This window comes from Cajanus cajan, chromosome 1, assembly GCF_000230855.2.
Source record: "Cajanus cajan strain Asha chromosome 1, NIPB_CcT2T_4, whole genome shotgun sequence".
In the NCBI taxonomy this organism is placed as follows: Eukaryota; Viridiplantae; Streptophyta; class Magnoliopsida; order Fabales; family Fabaceae; genus Cajanus; species Cajanus cajan.
Genome location: NC_138517.1, coordinates 72,894,164 through 72,918,891, shown reverse-complemented (window position 1 = coordinate 72,918,891; position 24,728 = coordinate 72,894,164). Strand labels below are relative to the sequence as shown.

The 24,728-nt window shown below is 37.1% G+C and overlaps 1 protein-coding gene and 1 long non-coding RNA gene across 2 annotated transcripts; one reads left to right on the top strand and one right to left on the bottom strand.

The window, feature by feature from the left end:
• Positions 1-3,769: 3,769 nt before the first annotated feature.
• LOC145955492 (uncharacterized) lies at positions 3,770-9,043 on the top strand. Its single transcript, XM_083070288.1, has 4 exons — positions 3,770-4,718; positions 4,869-5,239; positions 6,725-8,062; positions 8,156-9,043. The coding sequence occupies exons 1-4, from the start codon at positions 3,770-3,772 to the stop codon at positions 9,041-9,043; spliced, it is 3,546 nt and encodes a 1,181-aa protein (XP_082926414.1).
• An 8,557-nt stretch (positions 9,044-17,600) lies between these two features.
• Positions 17,601-18,879, bottom strand: LOC145956868 (uncharacterized). The gene is made up of 2 exons (XR_014433295.1): positions 18,011-18,879; positions 17,601-17,881 (listed from the first exon to the last, which is right to left on the bottom strand). It is a non-coding gene; the product is annotated as an uncharacterized LOC145956868 (long non-coding RNA).
• Between the last annotated feature and the right edge of the window lie 5,849 nt (positions 18,880-24,728).

Below are 24,728 nucleotides of genomic sequence, written 5' to 3'. Positions count from 1 at the left end.
TGACCACAACAACTTTGTTCAAACCGATCCTAGTTAGTGAGAGCATCAAATGTCCTCACATTAAAAGGTTTCCCTATACTTTTGATAGGCCACCCACCTCCCCATGCATTTAATGACAAGAGACCCTCATCATTGTGTTCACCCAATAAGGGAGATAATGAAAAAGTCTTTTGTTGGGTATTCTCCCTTACTTTCAGCAAAACAACTTTGCAGTGGCTTCAATATTTGTCATTGTGGTCCATCATTGCTTGGCCTAAATAGCATAGCAAATAACTCATGAACATCACAATCAGCAAGGTCCAACAAAAAATTGATGCCAAAGTTACTCGAATTTAACATGGTAATGATCATCCATATATAAGTTCACTTGAGAAGATTGACAAGTATAGGACCTACTTCATGGGGTTTGAGTTGCACCTTATTAAATACGGTATGGTGCTTAGCACTCCATTATGCACTTCATTTGCCAAGAGAAAGGTATGAACACTCAAGGAATTCCTAAAATAAGGACAAAAATATACTCCTTTTGATTCTTTTATAATAAACAAATAATAATATAGTTTACTCCTATTTGTTTCTTACAAAAGGACCAAAAATAGTATTAACTTTGAGAATGAGTTGAAGGTCATGGAAATAAAAAGGGGAAAAGTACTCAATAATAATGTTAAGGTCTAAAAGTTAGAGAAGAGTTATATAAAGTTTAATGATATGTTCCTCCTTATAAAGGAGTTATTTAAAATACCCACCCGTCAACATGATGAGTTAATTTATATTTTTATTTTGTAAAGATATATATTTTTTTATTAGAGGAGCATAATCAAGTTTTATTCACGAGTTCTTTATTTATAGAGAAAAGGTGTCATACATAATCAAATATCGATATTATCTTATTCTAAAAATAAGAAAATAAATCTTAAAATAATCAAAACAAATTAAATCTAAATATTTGAAACATAAATAAAATATTTTTATCGAAACTAATTTATTTTTCTAATGATATTTAGACATATTCCTAACATTGTTCTTTGATTAAATATCTTTATCACCTAATTTGAATTTGAATTTCAAAATCTGCATTTTCTTTTTTTGGCTGGTTTCTTCTTTTTTTACTTGTAATTTTTGTTGTAATCCTTCTTAAATGGGACCACCTTAGCATTTGTCTCGAACTTCTCCTTTGAAAATGATTTTTTATTGTCTTCATTCTCCTCTTCATCATCAAACTTCTTTTGAAGACATGTATCTTTGTACTTTTCACTTGTATCTTCATTTATAATTGGTTCTTCCTTCTCCAAACCTTACATATGAACATTGAACACTTCTTTATTGTTGATATCTATAATTACATAGTTTTTATCTTCAAATAACACTTTATAGCATTTTTCCAACAATTGAGCAACACTCAACAAATTTTGATTAATATCAGAAACATATAAAACATTAGATATTAATTTCAAAACCTGAATAACTTTTAATAACAATTGTTCCTTTTCCTTTTATTGTAAGGTGTGCTCCATTTCCCATTTGAAATTTCGAGATATAAGTTTTTTTGAGTTCTTTAAAGAGTTCTCGATCATTAATCATATGGTTTGTACAATCACTATCAAAAAATACAAAGGTTTTGAGGGTTTTTTGGTCATAACGCGTGACATTGAGTAGTTATTCTTCTTTCTCTTGTTGCTTTTCAACAATGTTGACTTTTTCTTGTTGTTCGTGAGATTTGCAAATATATATATATATATATATATATATATATATATATATATATATTTTTTAAGTGTCCTAATTATTCTCATTTGTAATATTTTGCGTTAAGTCTCCACCAACGATGACTAGTCTTTTTGCAATAAGGACATAGTGGAAAAATTTGAGTGCTATTATTTTGTTTGTTCTCTTGGAACAATTCCTTCTTGTTTTTGCCACCATTGTTGTTCTTTCATTTGACTAAATATACACCTTCCACAGTTCCTTCTTGTCTCATAAGCCTCCTTTGTTCTAATGTTTGTAATGCATATAACACCTTTGCCAAAGTGATCTTACTCAAATCCTTTGTGTTCTCCAAGGCTGCTATTGAAGCTTCATATCTTTCAAGTATAGTTACTAGAAATTTTTCAACAATTTTAGAATGAAGAAATTGTGTTTCTAGTAACCGAACCTTATTAGGAATGCCAAGCAATTCGTTTAAGTATTGTTTGATTGTTTCGATCTCCTTCATTCTTTCTAACTCAAATTCTCTTATTAAATTCAAAACTTGCATGCTTTGCATCCTTTCATCTCTAGCATATTCTTCCCTTAAGTAATCCCAAATTGCTTTTTTTGATTTAAGAGTCATGATCCTGGTAAAAACATTTTGTGAAACATAGGCAAAGAGACAACTATTTGTCTTTGCCTTCTTGATTTTCCTTTCTTTGTGAATTTGCATTTGAGCTATGGTACGTAGTATTGTCTAACAACATGGAAATATCATAATCTTCTTCTATAGCTTCCCAAAGATCTAAAGTCTTTAGGGTTTGCCTCCATTCTCACTGCCCAAAAATTATAACTTTCTCGTCAAAGATAGGTGAAAAAAATTGTGAAAATTTTGTTTTTGCTTCCATCTCCACGAGTTGTAACCTTGACTCTAGATATCAATGATGGATTATTTTATATTTGTAATTTGTAAAGATATATTTTTTATTAGATGAATATAATCAAATTTTATTCATGAGGACAAAAGGTGTCATACAAAATTAAATATTGATATTATCTTATTCTAAAAACAAACAAACAAATTTTAAAATAATTAAAATAAATTAAATCTAAATATTTGAAACATATATAAAAAAATTCTTATCAAAACTAAATTTATTTTTTAAAAAATATTTATGCATATTTCCAACACAACACTACCCATCTAAGATTTTGGTTGAAGTTATAAATGTCAAATTTTAGGAAGATAACAACAATCAATCAAAGTACATCAGGTAATGGCTGTACCGGGAGGACCCTATCGGTCACGTTGACCAACACGTGCCGTTCCGTTAGACACCCATGCGAACTGGACCAAGGCTGATGTTAGCATCGGCTCGGCTTATAGCCGAAGGCCGAGATTAGTCAACTGGCACACGTCGGCTCGGCTGAAGGCCGATGCAAACAGCATGACGCATCCCCGCATACTAATTATCGGCTCGGCCTAATTCCGGTCCGATAGGATTACCAAGTAAACGTTTATCGGCCCGGTCAAGAGCCGAAGACATGCAGCCTCCCAAGCATTAGCCCGTTGGCTCGGCAATGTGCCGATAGGTTCAATGGGTTATAGCACAAATCACAGTTAACAAGGACAAGTGCATAATTAAGATATGATTAGCTGATTAGCATCATATTACCTAATTTGGTAAGGATTAGAATAGGCCCACCACGTTCAGGCCCATGTTAGGTATTATAAATAGGTCACACGTAACGAGGTACGTTACTATTCATTAATTACCCTAGAATATCGTGCTTGTTCTAACTTGAGCGTTGGAGTGCCTTTTGTAGGTACCTCCCCCCTCTGAAGAGTCCGTTTGAAGCATCTGTTCGGCCCTTCACCACTAAGAAGACTATGAGTGTACCCTCAGGCAGGTACATTTTGGCGCCCACCGTGGGGCCGAACCGAGAGCATTGTAGAAACAGATCGAGCACAACGTGGAAAAGAATCATGGTAAAGACAAGGAATACTAATTTTGAAGGGCACCAGTCCGAAGATGAGCACTAGTCCGGAGCCGAGACAGTAGAAGAGACAAACTTGACCAACATGGTGCGCCAAATGAAAGAAGAAATGGCCGCCATGAAACAGCAACGAGAGAGAGATGGTGCCGAGATGGCCGCGTTGAGAGAAGAGAATATTGCCCTCAAAAACCAATACCGGGATCCCACATGGAAACCCTCTGAGACGACCCACACTCAGGGGTCGTTCCACTCGCACGACCATCACACCTCCACCCCTCATACTTCTGTTGTTGCCCCTGCTGTCCATGCTTCGCTCAGCCGGCCAATGCAACCAGTGCCGGCCGGAGCACACCGACACCCCTTTACCCCAAACATCATGCAGTCTACACTTATTGACCATTGGAAGTCCTTGCCCCTTGACAAGTACGATGGTACCACCGACCCGGATGAACACGTAGATGTGTTCTTAACTCAAGTTACTCTGAGCACAACTGATGATGCCGCCTTGTGCCGAATCTTCCCAACCTCATTAAAAGGGCGAGCATTGAGTTGGTTTACTTGGCTTCCGGCTAACTCGATTGATTCGTTCAGTACGTTAGCTTCCCAATTTACCATTCAATTCGCTACAAGCCGACCGCACCAGTTGACCTCTTTGGCGCTAGTTAGCATCCGTCAGGAGAAGAAAGAATCCCTTCGGGCGTTCATGAGCCGATTCAACAAAGTGGCATTGGAAATCCGAGACCTTAACCCAGTTGTCGCCCTGCACCACCTGACCACGGCCTTAAAGCTAGGTCCCTTTGCCAACAGCATCTGCAAGAAGCCACCAACCGACATGGATGACTTACGTCGGCGAGCCGACAAATACATGCAGATGGAAGAATTAGCTGAGTTCTACAACCAAGCTAGAGCAGAAGTAACAACCAAGCCTGAAAAGCTGGTTGAAAACAATTTTCGAAGCCGTCCGAAAGAACTGGTGCCTCGGGAGAGACCCCCTCATGGCCCAAAGTATTCCCAATATACACCACTCAAAACCAGTTGATCAGCAATACTGGAACAAGAACTTGCTTCGAAAGTGCTGGCCGTTCCAAAACGAGCGTCGACCCCTCCCCGGGCTGATACGACCAAATCTTGTCGGTATCACCGCAATTGCGGACATTCAACTGACGAATGTTCGGCCCTGAAAGATAAGATTGAAGACTTGATCAAGCAAGGACAGTTGCAAGGCTTTGTGGACCGTCCGAACTCTTCGAGATACGCCGACCGATCGTGGCGGCATGATCAGCCCGAACAAAGAAGGATAGAAGCACGTTCGTACAGAGAACGCAGTCGGTCAAGGGATCGAAGAGAGGAAGAGCCTTCGGCACAGCCTCGACGAGTCATCAACACGATAGCAGGAGGATTCGCTGGCGGAGGCTCATCCTCATCAGCCCAACGCAGACACTTACGAGCTGTTCGGCACGTGCATGCAGTGGAGACAGTTCGTCGTCGCCTTCCCACCATCACTTTCACCAAGGACGACTTTAAAGGCATCGAACCGGACCAGGATGATCCGATGGTAATCAGCGTCGAAATTCATAACTGTATTGTACGAAAGACGTTGGTTGATCAAGGAAGTTCAGCCGACATTCTCTATTGGAACACGTTTGATGTTGTGTATTTTACTCGTATTTTAGCACTTTAATTCACAAGAATTCATAGCATAATCATGCATATCTTTCATGTTTTTAATAAATTTTTATATCATTTTCCTATTTTATGCTTTTCTTGGTATGTGTTGTGTTTTCTCTAAGCAGGATCAAGATTTAAGAATTAAAGAGGAAATGCTGAGCTACAGGGACAATCACGGCCGTGATTCTAAATCACGCCCGTGATTCACCAGAGAAAATCACGGCCGTGATTCTAAATCACGCCCGTGATTCACCAGAGAAAATCACGGTCGTGATTCCCAATCACACCCGTGAACGCCACTGACCCTTCATAGATGTGCTCCAGAGAAGATCACGGTCGTGATTCTCAGTCACGGCCGTGATTCACTTCACGTCCCAGCTGTTTAAGTTTTATGTTTTTATTTTTATTTTATCTTTGTAATTTTTATCTTGGTAGTTTTACCTTTTTACCCTTTTAGGTTATAAATTAGATTAGGTTAGCCTAGAACGGGGTTCGTTCGGGAGACAGTTTTCTAGTTTTTAACACTTGGAGAAGGTTGGGCGCCTGTGCCATCGACTCTAAGGTTTACTTTTCTTTTATTCTTTTCTTCTTGGAGAACTACTATGAACTCCTGTGAGTAGTTTCCCTTTTTCTGGGATCAGGGCTTAGCCTCTGAGAACCTCTTTATTAATGCATTATTCAGTTTCTTAATTTTATTCCAATTCTTGATCTGTTCTTTTATATTTTATATATGAACTTTAATATTATTGTTTTCATAATAACATTAATTAAGGATGAACTGAGAGGAGAACTTGATTATAATTATGATAAACAATTAATCTTAATTTTCATAATCATAGATAATTAGGGATGAACTGAGAGGAGAACCTAATTATCGGAACCTAAAGGAATAGACTTGAGTGTTAAATCACGAGAGTAGATTTAAGCTTTCGAGGAGCAATAGATTAACAAAGATCTTCACGGGTTTAATTGAACGTAATTACCACGAGAGTAGGGATTAATTTTAATTAAACACGTCCTCGTAGCCTGAGAAGGTGCAAGGATTAAATTAGGTTAAGACTACCTTCAAGATGGAATAGAATTAATTAATGAAAATAATAATTCAATAATGTTGGAACTCTTTGTGCGAACCCTAGATTCCCGGAAATCTCCTTATCTTATCTTAAAGTTTTATCTTATTCATTAATTGCATTACTATCTCTTTTACCATGAAATCTGATCTTATCATATCAAAACAGAAATTCCATCTGTTTTAAAATTCAAATTAAAATACTAGTAATTCTAGGTCAAACACGTAGTCCCTGTGATTCGATATTTATTACTTGACGACAACCGTACACTTGCGGTTTTTCACACATCAACGTTCAAACAGTTGGGTATTCCGGAGTCTGAGCTAGTTCCTTATGATGAACCTTTGGTCGGGTTCTCCGGTGAACGAGTCAAGACGAAAGGGTATATTAAGTTGTCAACCTGGTTTGGGTTTGAAGGAGCTGAGTACCGAGACATTGCGGTTAAGTATGTGGTGGTGCACGCCAGCACATCTTATAACATTCTGCTCGACCGGCCATCCCTGAATCGGCTCGGCGCAATCGTATCCATCCCTCATTTAGCCATGAAGTTCCCGGCCGAATCAGGACGAATAGTCACTGTCCACGCTGATCAAAAAATTGCACGAGAATGTTATTTTACCAGCTTGCGATTGCCAAAAATGAAGAACGAAGCACCAAATGAACCGAGAGGGGTGCACTCGGTATCACAGCAATCGGCCATGGACCTCGATCCCCGGATTGATCAAGATGAGAGGGTTGAACCCATCGAAGACAAACAACCAATCCAGGTGGGAGTCTCCGAAGGCCAAGTCACTTACCTAGGTGCTAATCTGGCCGAACAAGAACGATTGATTATCAGCCAGGTGGTCCTCGAGAACAACGATTTGTTTGCTTGGCACCCGTTCGACATGCCCGGCATCGATCCTAATTTCCTCTGTCATAAGTTATCAATAAGCAAGGAAGCGAGGCCGATCGCTCAACGGCGTTGGAAAGCCGGAGAAGAAAGGAAGGCAGCAATCGAGGCTGAGGTCAGCAAGTTGTTAGATGCTCGATTCATCCGAGAGGTGTGTTATACAACCTGGCTGGCCAATGTAGTCATGGTCAAGAAGCCGAATGGGAAGTGGCGCATGTGTACTGACTATACCAACTTAAATAAAGCTTGCCCGAAGGACGCCTACCCCCTACCAAATATTGATCGGCTTGTGGATGGGGCATCCGGTCACAAATTCTTGTTGTTCTTGGATGCGTACTTCGGATACAATCAAATCCGTATGCACCCTCAGGACGAAGAGAAAATAGTGTTCATCACCGAAACGGCCAATTACTGCTACCGGGTGATGCCCTTCGGATTGAAAAACGCCGGAGCCACCTATCAACGGCTGATGAACAAAATTTTTAGTGACCATATTGGCCGAAGTATGGAGGTGTACGTTGATGACATGGTGGTGAAGTCAAGTGACGTATCGGCACATGCACAAGACTTGACCGAGGTGTTCCAAGCGCTTCGACACCACCAAATGAGGCTCAACCCCGAGAAGTGTGTGTTCGGGGTCTCAGGCGGCAAATTTTTAGGATTCATGCTGTCCAGCCGAGGCATTGAGGCAAATCCTGACAAATGTCAAGCCATTTTGGATATGAAAAGTCCAAGCACCCTGAAAGAGGTTCAGAAGTTGGCCGACCGGCTCACTTCACTCTCTCGGTTTCTTCCTTGCTTAGCCGAGATAGCTAAACCTATCCTCCTGTTATTAAAGTAGACGGAGCGGTTCAAATGGACTACGGAGTGTGAAACATCATTCCAAAAATTTAAGGAGCGTCTTGGTACACCTCCAATCCTTTCCAAACCGGTTGCCAACCTCGACATGATCGTGTACTTAGCTGTTTCCGGCACTTCAATCAGTGCCGTCATAATTCAAGAGAAGCAAGACAAACAACAACCGGTATATTTCATCAGTCAGACACTACAGGATGCTGAACGACGCTACCAGTTGATAGAAAAAGTAGCCTTAGGGCTCATCTACACCGCTCGCCGGCTTAGGCAGTACTTCCAAAGTCACAAGATAGTTGTCCGAACTGATTGTCCAATTGCGAGGGTCCTAAGAAAACCAGAAATCGTCGGCCGGATGATGGCATGGTCGATCGAGCTCTCAGCATTTGACATATCTTTCGAGCCAAGAGGGCCGGTTAAGTCGCAACATTTGGCCGATTTTGTTAACGAGCTCACTCCTCCGGGATGTTTTGAGGACGAAACGTGGACCATGCATGTTGATGGATCCTCTAATGCCCAAGGTAGTGGGGCTGGCGTAATTCTTGCTAGCCCTTCAGGAATCACAATCAAACAATCCCTTCGGTTCGGCTTCCGTGCATCAAACAATCAGGCCGAGTACGAAGCCTTGATAGCTGGAATGAGACTAGCAACTGAGATGGGCGTCAAAAAAATCATATGCTGGACCAATTCGAAGATCGTAGCCGAACAAGTCAATGACAACTTCCAGGTCAAGGACTCCAATCTGTTGCAATATTACCATCTCTTCCAAAAGCTCAAGGACGACTTCACCGACGTGCAGATTCGACACATATTGCGTAGCAACAATAAGCGAGCCGAACAGCTAGCTCGGCTCGCCAGCAGCCGGAAGCCCGGGTAGTTGCGGACAACCATTCACCTTGAGATTCCTTCCCCAAGTGTGATGGTGGAATACATGGCAACTGATACTCAGGCACCGACCTGGATGACAGCCATCCAAAGCTTTATTGTCCGAGGGGAATTGCCAACCGACCCGTTAGAAGCAAAAAAGATACGAACACAAGCGGCTCGGTACTCCATAGTAGCTGACGAGCTCTACAGGCGAGGATTCTCCACCCCGTTGCTCAAATGCGTCGATAACCTACAAGCGGATTATGTTATGCGAGAGGTCCATGAAGGTATTTGTGGTTCTCATTCCGGGGGGCGAACCTTGGCAACCAAAGTCCTGCGTTCCGGATACTATTGGCCAACTTTGAAAGAAGATTGTGCTGAATTCGTTAAAAAATGTGTACAATGTCAAAAGCATGGCAACCTCATCCACGCTTCGGCCGCCGAATTGCACAGTATCAGCTCCCCGTGGTCGTTTGCTTTATGGGGTATAGACGTGCTCGGACCGTTCCCTGTAGCAAAGGGCCAGGTTAAATTCCTTCTTGTTGCGGTAGATTAATTTACAAAGTGGATCGAAGCCGAACCGCTCGCCTGCATCTCCGTAGCCAACGTTCAGAAGTTTGTGTGGAAAAATCTGGTTACCCACTTTGGCATCCCGTATGCCATTGTGTCGGACAATGGCCTTCAATTCACCGACAAGAAGTTCAACATTTTCCTTGAAAACCTTGGCATTCGACACCGATTCACATCAGTTGAGCATCCTCAGTCAAACAGGCAGGCCGAAGTAGCAAACAAGGTTATACTCACTGAGCTCAAGAAGAGACTCGGCTCGGCCAAAGGGGCATGGGCCGAAGAGTTACCAGAAGTCCTTTGGGTATATCGATGCACACCGCAATCAACCACCAAGGAGACACCTTTTCGCTTAACATATGGCGCGGACGCGATGATCCCAGTTGAAGTGGGGGAGCCGTCCTTCAGGCGACAACACTTCCATGAAGAATCTAATGACAGTTCACTCCGAGCCGAGCTCGATGTTCTGGGCGAGTTGCGAGAAAAGACGCAGGTTGTCGCCGAAGCATGTAAACAACAGATGAGTCGACGCTTTAATTCCAACTTAAAGCCAAGGACATTTCATGAAGGCGACCTCGTCTGGAGAGTAACTGGGTCAGCAAGACGCAACCCCTCTGAAGGAAAGCTCTCGGCCAATTGGGACGGACCGTTCCGAATACGGCATGCACTCCATAATGGAGCATACAAGTTGGAAGAACTGTCCGGCAAGGTCATTCCAAGAACTTGGAATTCTACCCACCTAAAGGCATACTACAGTTAAATTCAATTTTGTAACGCCTAAACAATGTATAGGTATCACGATGCACTCTTTTCCTTGACCGATCTTTTTCCCCCTTATAAAAACGTGAAAAGGGGTTTTTGGTCGACAAGGTTTTTAACGAGGCATCAATTCAGTAATGAGAATACATTTCAAGTACCCAAGATTGTCATAATCTCTTCGACTTACGTAAAATTTTACAAGTCTTCCCTCCCGAGATGTCTCTCGGCCAAGGATGTGACTTTCATTAATTTTATAAGTCTTCCCTCCTGAGATGTCTCTCGGCCAAGGATGTGACTTTCACTAATTTTACAAGTCTTCCCTCCCGAGATGTCTCTCGGCCAAGGATGTGACTTTCACTAATTTTACAAGTCTTCCCTCCCGAGATGTCTCTCGTCCAAGGATGTGACTTTCACTAATTTTACAAGTCTTCCCTCCTGAGATGTCTCTCGGCCAAAGATGTGACTTTCATTAGTTTTACAAGTCTTCCCTCCCGAGATGTCTCTCGGCCAAGGATGTGACTTTCATTAATTTTATAAGTCTTCCCTCCCGAGATGTCTCTCGGCCAAGGATGTGACTTTGATTAATTTTACAAGTCTTCCCTCCCGAGATGTCTCTCGGCCAAGGATGTGACTTTCATTAATTTTACAAGTCTTCCCTCCCGAGATGTCTCTCGGCCAAGGACACAGCTTTAATTAGTCTTCCCTCCCGAGATCTCTCTCGGATAAGGAGGTGACTTCCACCAGCTATGAGTTTTCATCACAAAAAAAAAGAGAGCGAAGAAGTGAATTCTACACCAGTATATAATAAGAAGGAAAAGCTGATTTCATTAAACAAAGGCACTATCGGCCTAGACAAGTACATTCAAAAAGGGCGCTATCGGCCCATTAATACAAAGAAAAAACAGCAAGCTTAAGACCCCACCTCCGGTTCCCCCTGAACCGGACCATCCTCAGGCGCAACCTCCTCGTACGCCGTCTCCTCATCATTCGGCCCGGCAACCCTTCGTGCTGGGGCTTCCTCGTCGGCCTGCTAGTCTGGAGGGATGGATATCAGATCCACCAACTTCCCCTGAAAGAAGTCCTTTGTCATATCAAGGGGAAATTCAGGGGGGAAGTCACCAAAAAAGCAGGCTTGCCGAGCTGCTTGAGCAAAACCAGCCTGATGCTGAGTAAGGACTTTGTTGCGAGCTTTCTCCTTATAAGCCCCGAAGGCAACCTTCTCGGCATCCAATTCCTTACCCAGGGCTGCAACCTTCTCTGTCTCGCTTTTCAAAGCAAGCTCGAGACGCTGAACCTTTAAAGCCAGGTCATCAGCAGTGCGTCCCCGGCGATCCAACTCGGCCTGATATTTTTCGTTGACCGTTTGGGCGTCGGTAAGCGCCACCAGCGTCTCTTGAAGAGACTTCTCCTGCTCAGCAAGTTGCCGACAAAGCCTATCGGCCTCGCCATTCGGCTCCATTACAATGCTCTGAGCCAAGGCCACAGCACGCACTTGGAACTCACAAAAGAAGCTCCACTTTTGGGCCGAGGTCATCCGGCTCAGCACCCCATGACCCGACTCGGAGGTCAAGTCTTGGCTCAAAAAATCCTGAGCGTTAACATTGCCAGCCAAAAAACTTGGTCTAGCCAAGCTTTCTGGAACAGGTGAACCAGCCACGCGGCGCTGCTTCGCCCGATGGCTCTCTTCCTCGGCCCTTGGATCAGGCTTTCTTTTTTCAGGCTGGGGCCGAGTAGGGTAACTGGCTGATTCCCGCGCGCGTCGGCTGGAGTCTTGTTCCCAGTGGTAGATGCCACTTGGTTCCGAATCAAAGTACGGATGTCTAGATCGTCCTCTCCATGACTTTCCATGATACATGCACATCATTAGTCAAAATCAATGATAACACAATAATTTAAACAAGTAAGAAAGGTACTATACCAATCAGTTCTTCAACCACGTCGGTCGATTCAAACAATCGGACAAGACGACGGCATGGTAAAGGCCGAGGCAACTTCTCTAAGAAATTCAAAGTTAATCTCTCCTCCGGGGACATGCGAGATTTGGACACCGTGTCATACTTTCTCGGCTTCCGAATCCAGTACAACGGAAATAGTGAATTTCCTTCGGCATCAAAGAAATATTTATTCCCCGTCTTGGGCCGAATCATCACCTTCATAAACCCCACTTTGAATTTCTTGTAGGAAGTGGTGAAGGGTTGTAGCAGACAATCACTATGCCGAGTCAGTGACAACCACTTAACCTTTTTCGTAGGATGAGACAAATAGTAGTGTAAGAATAGGTGTGGGGTAGGCTGGAGGTCGAGCGCCAAGCATAACTGCCTAAACCCTTGCATCGCTGCCCAAGTGTTTGGATGAAGTTGACTCGGTGCCACGTTCAGAAGTTGAAGTATACCCATAAAATAATTGTCAAAAGGGAGGGATATCTTCAAATCCTGAAACATATAATCGTACACGTAAAAGAACTGGTACTTGGACGATCCTTGGTTCAAATACACAAAATCCGGATTCGGTCCCCCATCACCTCGGCACGGCTGGAAAAAGATGGCAGAGGGCTCTTTGTCTTCGGGGAAGTTTAAGAATTTCACTACCGACACGAAACTAATAAGAGAGTTCTTATCGGTATATCGAGAGTACACGCTGCCAACCTCCCCGTGCACCCACGAATACCCAGGGGTCGATATAGGAGCAAAATTCCTTGACGACCCGCCGCCCCTGCTCGGGTGATCATCAGAACCTATAGCCGAAGACGAATCACTCCCACTTCGCGACCGTTCGGACCCAGAAACGGACTCTACGTGGTCTTCCCCATTGGAAGCCGAGGCCGATACGACATCTCGGTCCGGCGTTGCTCTCAACCTAGAATCACCCTCATCCCCGGAGGAGTTAATATGAACAACATTTAAGTTTGCCATCACGTACCTGATTGTTGAACTTGACCTATCGCTGGTGAAGAATATGCCAATGCAGCAACTCAAACGATCTCGGCTCGGAACAAGTAGTAAATGCGTATGTTTGATGACCCCCCCCCCCCAACACGCCTATTTATAGGCAGTCCTCGCAAGTCACCAAGAGCCACGCCCCTCTGCATACCGTTGGATCACTTAGATCCAACGGTTCACAATGCGCAAACCTTCGCGTACGTCATTAATACCCAACAGTTATAACCCTTGGTATTCCGACAACGGTTACGTCTCTCCATATTCCATTAAGTCATAACTCCCCGCGTGCGTCATTAATGACCAGCGGTTACAACCCTTCGTTTCCCTGAAGCAGTTGTGACCCTTGGCCTACCCTCAGAAAAGGTAACAAACGAAGTGTCACATTTACCCTTTGTGTCGTTATACTCCTCAAGGCTGGGGGGCTTGTGTACTGGGAGGACCCTATCGGTCACGTTGACCAACACGTGCCGTTCTGTCAGACACCCATGCGAACTGGACCACACCCAAGGCTGACGTTAGCATCGGCTCGGCTTATAGTCGAAGGCCGAGATTAGTCAACTGGCACACGTCGGCTCGGCTGAAGGCCGATGCAAACAACATGACGCATCCCCGCATACTAATTATCGGCTCGGCCCAATTCCGGTCCGATAGAATTACCAAGTAAACGTTTATCGGCCTGGTCAACAGCCGAAGACATGCAGCCTCCCAAGCATTAGCCCGTCGGCTCGGCAATGTGCCGATAGGTTCAACGGGTTATAGCACAAATCATAGTTAACAAGGACAAGTGCATAATTAAGACATGATTAGCTGATTAGCATCGTATTACCTAATTTGGTAAGGATTAGAATAGGCCCACCACGTTCAGGCCCATGTCAGGTATTATAAATAGTTCACACGTAACGAGGTACGTTACTGTTCATTAATTACCCTAGAATATCGTGTTTGTTCTAACTTGAGCATCGGAGTGCCTTTTGCAGGTACCTCCCCCCTCTAAAGAGTCCGTTTGAAGCATTTGTTCGGCCCTTCACCACTAAGAAGACTATGAGTGTACCCTTAGGCAGGTACAATGGCCAAATATAGATCAAAGTTATTGATATAGTTCCTTAAGTTTCCACATATATAACATTGACAATTACATATATTTAAATGATGTCATTAAGGATCTTATAATGTTTATAAATCTGATCCAATATCTAAAAACTTTAGCTCCGCCAAAAAGCTAACATGTCCTAAGGAAAGGACGGGGTGACAACATTTCACCCAAAAGATGAAGCCTAAGAAGGGAAGGACATTGCAAAAATAGCACCCTTTTCCCGTTTTAGAGAAGGAATCATGATGACAAATTAGAGAGATTGGGTCAAGGTCAACTACACGACAAACAACTAAGAGCCTCACCATGACGGTAATACTATTAAACTCCGTCAACTATGAGAACCCACTCATTATCACGATCACTATGGCCAAAAACAAGGGAAGACTAGGAAAAAAAGAAGAAGCTTAAAGCAAGAACACAAAAGAAATCAACCAAATACATAAAAATGTAGGGATATAAAAAGAAGAAGGAATCAAAGGGACAAAAACAAAGGAAACAAAAACTTTCACAATTGAGAGGCATGTTTATAGCAAAAAAATTTGGAAAGTAAATTCATCTACCTACTAATGAGGAGTCGTGAAGCACTAAAGCTCCACTAGGCTAAGCCTAATAAAGGTGGTCTAATATATAGATGAAATGTCCACCGATGAAAACTATCAAGATAGATGCATGAGAATATTTAAGTTCAATCTTCATTGTCATTGGAATATTTTGTACTCATAAAATAATAAAAATAATTTTAAATATATGACTTATAAATTTGTTTTAAAGGAATTCCTATATTTATATTTCAAAACTGATTTATATTTCTAAACCGATTTTACTTCATCACACACTATTCTTTTTCTCTTTCTAAATTAACATTGTCAATTCAATTATACATTATTTTTTTTAACATGAATCATTTTAATATTAACTAGTATTTTAAGTTGTGTATTATATATAACAAAAAATTTATAATAATTATATTTACAAATAAATATTATGTTTGAATATATATAAATTATATTTAGAATTGTTATACATAGATACTTTTACACATATAAATTATATTTTAGAATTATGATAAATAATTTATATTGCAATACAATATTTTTTTATTTATTGATAATTTATTTTAAAAATATTAAACTATCTCAATATATTTTTGTATATCATAATTATTTATTAATTAAATTTTATTATTTTTGGTGCTGTGTTTAAATTTAAAACTGTTATTTTTAGTCTCAATGATTTTTAAAAATTTTGTTTTAGTGCCTCAAAACATCAATAACATATTTAAAAGTAATAGATTGAAATAATTATATAATAGTAACTGAGTTTAATGTGATATTTTTACTAACATGATCACTGGTAGGTAAATTTTATATGATAGTATTGGACAAAATTCCTAACAAAATTTGAATATAAAAAATAAAACAAGATTTTCTTAAAATTACATGGAATGAAAAGAGCATTTTTATATTTGAGAGATTAAAAATAAATTTATCTTAAATTTGAGAGACTATAAACTTATCTTAAGTTAAATTTAATTACTTAAATTCTTTTCATTATCAATAACTAGTGAAATAGAGACACTTAGGACATCCATGTTTACTTAAAAACAAAATAAAATAAAGAATAAAAATAATAGAAATTACAAAATATAGATAAAGTGAAATAATTAATGTATAATTAGAAGAAAAAAATAAAGAAAATTAATCTTAAATAAAAATAATTATAAAATAAGATGATAGTTATTATTGATAAAATAAAAGATAATTAAGTTTTTGTATATATATTTTTTTATTTTACTCTTTTATGAAAAAATTAATATATAATAAAATGATATAAACATTATTAAAAAAAATATAGAAACTAAAGGGAGTAACTGTTTAAATATGTAAGTACAGACAATTCTGATGCTACTTTTTATTCATGTAAACATTATATTAGTTATAGTCTACGACATTCGGGAAAAAAATAGTTTATGATATTTATCTTTATTTTTTTATATTATATGATATAACACAATACATGTAGATCAATTGGAACAATATTATTTTAATTAAATAATGTTTTAATATATATATATATATATAAAATCATATATGTTAAAAAAATTGAACGAGTTGCAATAAATATTTAGAAATAATATATCATCGATTATAATTTTATCCGCATCGGAAAGCATACATGAGCCGTGTCAGAAAAATCATATGTAATCTCTGGTGAAGAAAAATATGACGTTAACAAAGTGACGTACGTCATAAAAGCTTTATTATATTTATCACAATTAGTCAATAACGGTGGGCGCTAAATAGCATGTTCACTTCTTTTTTATTTACCTCGTTGACTATATTATTATTTGTTTTCAATTTAATTGTTATACAAAAAGAGTTTGACCTGTTTAGATTTTAATAGACTTGCTGATAAAATAACTTATATTAAATCTTTATTATATTTATCCCAAAGTACCAGTCAAGAACGGTAGGCGCAATTATTATTATTTTTTATTTCACTATACATTATAGTAAAGATTTTAATAGAATTTATGTTTAGCAGCAATATGCGTGGCAACATAAATAGCCACTAAAAGTAAGTTTCCATTTCTCAATTCGGTCCTTTATTGGGTGCTCTCTTGTTCATGAGATTTTTTGGATTGCAGCATGAATAAACAAATGAGACAGTCTTGTAGCAGGTAGAGCTTGATAAAAGGAACAACTATTTATATTACAAAAGACGATGCACTACAGTACCCATGAACAATTATCCACATTCAAGCAATGCTAACAATTAATACTAGTATTTTATAAATTAAAATATAATGTAAATTACATGTCATGATCACAAACACGTAAACCAAAGGAATAAATAAATAGAAAAATTATAAAGGAAAAAGACAAATTGATCATCATTATGGTTGTCCCAAAACTTTGCTTTTATTGTAGATAACAACAACATTGAAACAACTAGTTGGATAAATCTAGGCAGAAGAAAATACATTTGTTAACTCTTTAAATATTGGAATTCTAGAAGTTTGATCTTCACCGGATTTCATGGATTGATAATCAAAGAGATCATCGCCTGGGTAGGCAAGATTTAACTCAACCACTTTCTGATAACTATAATAATCATGATCAATATTATTCACTAAAAAATCAATTAGTTATTATTTAGCATTTACAAAAAAATAATATCATATCCTTTTAATTGGGACTGCAACTTCATTGAAGGTTAACGAATCTTGGGTAAGAACTGATTTTCTTACGCACAATTTTTCCAATCACTATCGAAGAAAACTCGTGGTCCCATACTAACAAATATCGTTGTTTGGAAGCCAATTAATCATAACAATGAGATTTAAAGGTAGTAGAATACAAACAAATGCTCTAGAAAGCTAAAAATGAACAGGTCTGAAGAGAGTTGATGTAATTTGGTAAATCATGAGGAATATATAGTATCTCACCTGTATCAATAACAACTTGGATGATAAAGTCATCAAGGGATCCTAGACCATAAAAAATGTTTGCAGCCATTACAAAATTATCAATGTTTAACAAATTAATGAAATATAAAATTAATAAAAAAAATAGACTAATGAAATATAAATACAACCGATATTAATTTTTTTATTTACCTCTCCATATGATTTACCAAATCTAGAAGGATAACCTCTAGTTCCATTATGAACTGCATCCTCTGAAAGCATGACATTTAGAGAATCCAACTAGGAAGTAATATTGTAGCTGACAGGCTCTTGTTGTCTTAAGAGAATGGGATACTTGAGCTCATATAATCAAACTTATCCGAAGAATCTTTTGATGTTGACAAAGGTAAACTATTTGATTGGTTTACACAACTAGACTAAAAAGATTCAAAGTCATTATTGCAAGAAGTAGGCAACTCAATAGATTTTTCCATCACAATATTAGATGAAGTAGAAGCAATTGTTGATGTATTGCCTGCTCTAGGTACTTAAACTTGGGTGGAAATTTATGAGCTATAATGAAAAACAAATACATGTAACTCGTCCTTTCAATGATGTGAAACATATTTACAATATGTTGATCACACCTATCTTACCGGTAGAACTAAATGGTAAAAAGACGCAATTAAAGTAAAAAATATCTACCCCTTGTGCTCTTCCAAAAGTTTGACATTGGAATCAATATAGCTATTAAGTATTATTACAACCTTATTATCTAAAGCATTGTTGAAGCTCAAGTACGTATGCAACAAACCCAAAAGTAGAACCAGATAAGAATTATCCTATAAGTAAAAGATGAAGAATATTCACCATATATAATTTAGTACCAACCTGCAAACTTTGGAATTAGATTTTGGTATCCAATTTTCCATTTATAGTAGAGATGGTTACACTTGGAAACAATATTTTATTATCATTAATCATCTATATAACGCTTTTCGCTGCAAAGCCTAATTAAGGTGATCCTTTGTGTTCTCACTTTCAGTAATTAGACTCATCTACAACATCTTTTAATAGAAGCAAACACTGGTTTAGATTTTAGAATATAGAAGAAAGGATAAGTCCTAATTATAATTAGAGCTGTCAAAGTGGGCTCCAACCCGTAGGTCAACCCGGCCCACCTTGAAAACGGGTCGGGTCAGGCCAAAAAATCAAAGTGTTCATATTTTAGTATATTTTGAAATGTATATATTACATCAATTTTTTTTATGAGAATGAAGTATTAAATCATCATAGATTAATATAAAATTTGATATATATGATTTAAGAGATATGAACTTTCAATATAACGGTTAAATTTTCAAAATTCACATTTAATATAAAGTTATTGAGCGGTGTAACACTTAGTAAAAATTACACCGGTATCATTTGAACCCTCCTCATATATATAATATTCTTAATAGTTAAAAGATTTAAGTAAAATAAATTAATTAAAATTACAAAATACAAAATCTTTTTACATAATGTCATTAAAATACAACGTAAATACTATTTAATTATATATTTTTATTTTGAGAAAATACTTTTGAAATGTATATATACAAGAAAATAAGTAATACATAAAAAATATCAAGTATAATATCAATTAGCTATTGTTTAACAATAAAAATAAAATTTAAGTATATATTTTATATTCTTTAAAGTGATGTATTTTTGTCTATCGGATATGTTTAGTTCAGTTGATTGAGAGGATATGTGAGTTGTAAATTTTTTTAAAATCGAGTTGAATAGCATAAATTAAAAAATTATTTTTTAATTAAAATTTATATTTTATCTTAATAACCTATATTACATTTTTATGTCAATATTTATTTTATGATCGATTGAACAAAAATTATAATTTTAATTAAAAAATAATATCAAATCATCTTTTTTTTTATAATTATATTTTACTTATATATATATATATACATATATATATATACATACATATATATATATATATATATATATATATATATATATATATATATATATTATCAAAGAAGGATCTAAAGGCCAAACAAAAAAACAAAACTGCCAAGAAAATAAAAAAGTCATACTTAGACTTATAGAAAAGTTTGTTATGCATGATAGATTAATCTATTTATTTATATAATATAATAAAAAATTAATATATATATATATATATATATATATATATATTAAAATATAAATAAACAAATAAATTTATAAAAGAAAAATAAATTATCAATGATTTAAAAAAAATTATATAATTATTATTTTTATTATAAATTTATAAGCTTACAACCTATGTATGATTGTACATCAACATACATGGTTACAGATAAATTATTTCTTCAATAGAAAATGATTCAATTTTTTTCTTATATTTTTTTTTAAATTTAAATTTTAATATTATTAAATAAATTATATTTTAAGAATAATTCTATTAATTTTTTAAAATTAAGTTTCTTAACCTAATTAAAATTAATAATTTAAATAGACTTTTAAATAAGTTAATAGACTAGATCAAGCCTTAAAAAGGGTAGACCAAACCTATTAAAAAAACTTATGATAAATAATAGGCGAGATTTAAATTTTAATTTTATAGAATAGATTTAGTCTATATATTCAATGCCTAGATTGATATGGCCTATTCCCATCCTTACTTGCAAGTAATGGTTGATATGAAATGACCATTTTGGTCTCTAATGTTCCAGTTGTTGCTTCACTCGAATGATAATCAAAAGCCCCATCAAAGTTAATTTTAACAAATCCATTCTCAGGAAGAGTCCAAGAGAACATTTGTTGATGTTTAGGAATGACATTTAAAGGGGTTGTCCTAACATCCTTATGCATTTGGAGCAAAAAATTGGTTTGGTGGCATACCCGCTTGTACAAGGTATAATTGGAATCCCAAGCTTGAGAGAACACAACTTCTTTTCTTATTTTCTAAATGCCGTGAATTGAAAATCCAAAAATAATTGACCAACCAATACCTCACAATTTATGTTTTCGCAAGTTTGGTTGGAGCCACTCATGGAGAACATAATCCCAAAAATTTGAATCAAAATGTCTATGTCTAGAGAAGGATAACATCCAAAAATGTTTGGAGTGTATGCAGTCCTTGAGAGTGTGAATAATTGTTTCTTCATATTGTTGACAAACTAGGCACATACCATCATATATAGGAGATGTTGTGACGGTAACGAAGTTGATTTGTAGGAAGACCGATAAGTGTCAAATTTATGTAATTAGTTTAATCAATTTTGACACTTATCTAGTTATATATTTTAATATGAAATTTATAGTTAAACCCTTATGTTTGTAAATAAAACCAAAAGGATATGAAGTAAGACTTTTTAATTTGTTGAGAATTGATGAAAGTTTTTATTAATTTTTGGGGTGTTTTTGTCTTGCAAATGTAAAAAGGAGAAAGGCTTCAAATTAAGTCCAAATTTCTCAATAATTGTAAAAAGGTTGAGTGGTTTAGAGGCAGAGAAGCATGTGAGAGAAAAGATTCAAACCGCTCAACGGTTGCGGGCTGAGCAATTCAGGGTTAAAAAGACAACATTGTTAGAGTTGTTAGGCACTCACCCATTAGACGAGGGGCTCAACCACTGCAAGTTATTTCACCTTGAAGAATTCCCAGGCACTTAACCATTTGGAAACAGTTGAGTCGTTTACTATCTCTCTTCCATATACTCTATTTTATTTTGGCCAAAATTTAAAAAGGAAATGAGAGGGAGAAAAAGAAAAAGAAAAAGTAGAGCTTGAAAGAGGACTTGGAACTAGTTGGGAGAATAGGCATGGTAACGGGGCGGAGCGGGGGCGGGTTTTACGTTCTTCGTCCCGTCCCCGCAAATTTAAATAGCCCCCGCCCCGATACCCGCTGAGGGTAAAATTTGGGTACCCATCCCTGTCCCTAACGGGGTTCGGGTTTCCTTGTCCCGCCCCCACCCCTACTCCTATTTTTTTTCTTTTAAATAAATATGAACAAATTTAAAAAAAAATAAAAGAAAAGTAAAATAATATAAATTTTTACATATAAATATTTCTAATTTTGGTTTATATATATATATATATAAATAATTTTTTAATTATGTTATTAAGCGGGGCGGGGGCAGGGGTGGGTACGGAGACAGGGGTGAGGTGGGTATTAACATCTCCTTCCTTGCCCCCACCCTCAATTTTATCGATCGAGAAAAACTCGAACTTGATAAACACGAGTTTTTCCTGTCCAAATTGGGACGGGTTCGGACAGGTACCTACGGGGCGGGTTAGATTGCCATGCCTAGTTGGGAACAGGTGTTCTTTAACTTTTCCTTTATTCTTCTCATTTTCCATGTACCTTGGATTGGTTCCTATCACTATGCGGGGCTAATCTTTTCTTTTTGTTGAGATTAAATGTAACCATCAAACTTTCAAGTATTCCTTTTGATTTTCATATATATGATGTTCTATTATTCAATATCAGTGGGCTTGATTCTACTCTTATTGCTTGGATGATCTGATCACTCATCTTCGATCTTTAGTTTGGATTTTAGTTGGAAAATATTTTTTGAACTTAATTTTGAATCAAATCACCTAATAACCTCAAAGACTAGGAATAGATTTGAAGCTATTAATTGGAAAAGTTCTAATACTTAATGCGAGAATTTTAACTTGATAACTTGAGGAATCAATTATTAAGTTGTAGTCCTTAGAATTTCTTAATCAAGGAATTGGTTTTGAATGAATTTAGTAAACTCAAGGGTATTGGGTAATGGAAATTATATATAAATATCATAGGATTACATAAGGGTGTGATTGATGAAGTTTAATTTTAACAACTCTATATTTCGATAAACTTCTATGTTGTCCTTGTTTTATGCATTTTTTTAGTACTAGAGATATATATTATTTATAATTGCAGTAATATAATCTTGTCTACTATAAATTTATTTTTATCAAATTTTATTTAGGATAAAAGAATTTATTAAAATATTAAGAAGTCCCTAAGGTTTGACAACTCTACATTTATTATACTACAGTGATTGATACACTTGCCTTATAAAAATCTTAACAAATTAAGAACATTATGGGCTAATTTCAAAATAAAACACTTAATCCTTTCGAGTCCTTGACAAGTCCAAATTGTTTGGAACAAGGCTTGGTTAATGATGATAGCTTCATTTGTGGCTTCTATATGATAAACACATGTATACAACATTCAAATTTCCATCATAGAATTCCAAATTAGAGAATCTCGTCCGTTTTGTACATTTGGTGGGACCATAACACTAATGATTTGGATAATGTTTCTAAGTAGCAGTTGATGATGGAAGCTAAAATCCCAAGATCCATTTGGTGAAATAACTTCAACAACATTTTAGAGAATAATCTGAATCTAGAGAATTCCAAATTAGAGAATCTCGTCTGTTTTGTAATTTTTGTGAATTTTTTTATGTCGGACCTGGTAGGGTCCGACGTAAAATGTAAAATCTACGTCGGACACAACATACAACCGATGTAGATTTACATTTTACGTCGGACCCTACCAGGTCCGATGTAAAAAAAGTAGTGAAAGCAAATAAAAAGAGTGCATGGGAGGCACACGCACGCACGCATGCACTCACTCGGGTCTCATCACTTTTCTAGATTCTTCTCTGTATAAACCATCTCCCTCTACTTTGTTGCTAAATCGTTTTTTCTATCTTCTGCAGAGGGATGAACTCTCCGTTACTCGTTCGCACATTATTGCAGCTCAGGTATGAATCACTAACACCTTTTTGCTTCGCATTGCTATTGTGGTTATTTGTTCTATTCGGTCTTTATGTTGTTCTATTTGTTTGGGTTGTTGGCCTTTTCTTCTGGGTTGTTCTATATCAAGTAGAATGGTCCGTTCTCCAAGAAAAATGACCCGTTCTGTTTGCACTCGTTATGTTTTTTTTTTTGTTTACAACTTTTTTATGTCGGATCTTGGTAATGTCCGACGTAAATTTACGTCAAATTTCACAACCGACGTAAATTTATGTCTCCCACTTTAACATCGGGCTTTTTTTTGACGTAAAAAATTTAAAATAATCGACGTAAATTACCTCTTTTGTATTAGTGTATCCCAATTGGATAATATCCCTTTCTAGCAATTTGAAGCATTGGCTGAAAATTTCATACTTGACCTGGTATAATCTCCATACTTTATTTTCCTCTAATAATTTTGACCCACAATTTATCTCTACATGAGCATAATTCCCAAGCCAATTTCTTCAAAAAAGCATCATTTACTTTTCTCATATTTCTAATTCCTGGACCACCACTATCTTTTGGTTTGCAAATAGAATCCCAAGCAATAGTATGTAATTTTCTAGTGCCCTCTTGATCAACCCAAAGAAAACCTCTACTAATTTTCTCTAGCTCATCACATATGTACCTAGGTACTTTTCCAGACTGCATGACATAAGAAGGCATTGCAGAAATTATAACTTTAATCATAGTCATTCTCCTTGCAAAAGAAAAGGTCTTTGTTTTCCATGATAACATTCTATTAGTAACTTTGTCAACTATGTTGCACAGACATGACATAAGACTATCATGTTCCCGAGTTTGACACTCTTTCAGAGTAGACATGTCACGAACGCACCTCAAAACACTTAAGCCGACTATGTCCTTACAAATCAAACACATTTCCATCGTGAACATTGACAAAATTGACGTGTCTCCGTCACGAATATCCACAAAAGAACAAATCTCCATCTCGATACGCTATTCAATACTCAAATTTGAGATTTTTTTTAAATAAAGAAAATAAATCTCGACAATAACATAAACAAAAGAGGGAGGATTTGAGATAAAGACTTCTCAACACTTGTCATACTAGATGATACTTATCCAAATAGGTGAATCATGAAGATAAACTATAGGCTCTGATGCCATGTTAAAATCT

What these genes read in the sequence shown, in the direction of transcription:
- LOC145955492 (XM_083070288.1), top strand. Translation starts at nt 3,770, where the DNA reads ATGGTGCGCCAAATGAAAGAAGAAATGGCCGCCATGAAACAGCAACGA. An exon ending in ATATACACCACTCAAAACCA is followed by an intron (nt 4,719 to 4,868) that starts GTTGATCAGCAA and finishes CGGCCCTGAAAG; the next exon opens with ATAAGATTGAAGACTTGATC. An exon ending in GTCCAAGCACCCTGAAAGAG is followed by an intron (nt 8,063 to 8,155) that starts GTTCAGAAGTTG and finishes TTATTAAAGTAG; the next exon opens with ACGGAGCGGTTCAAATGGAC.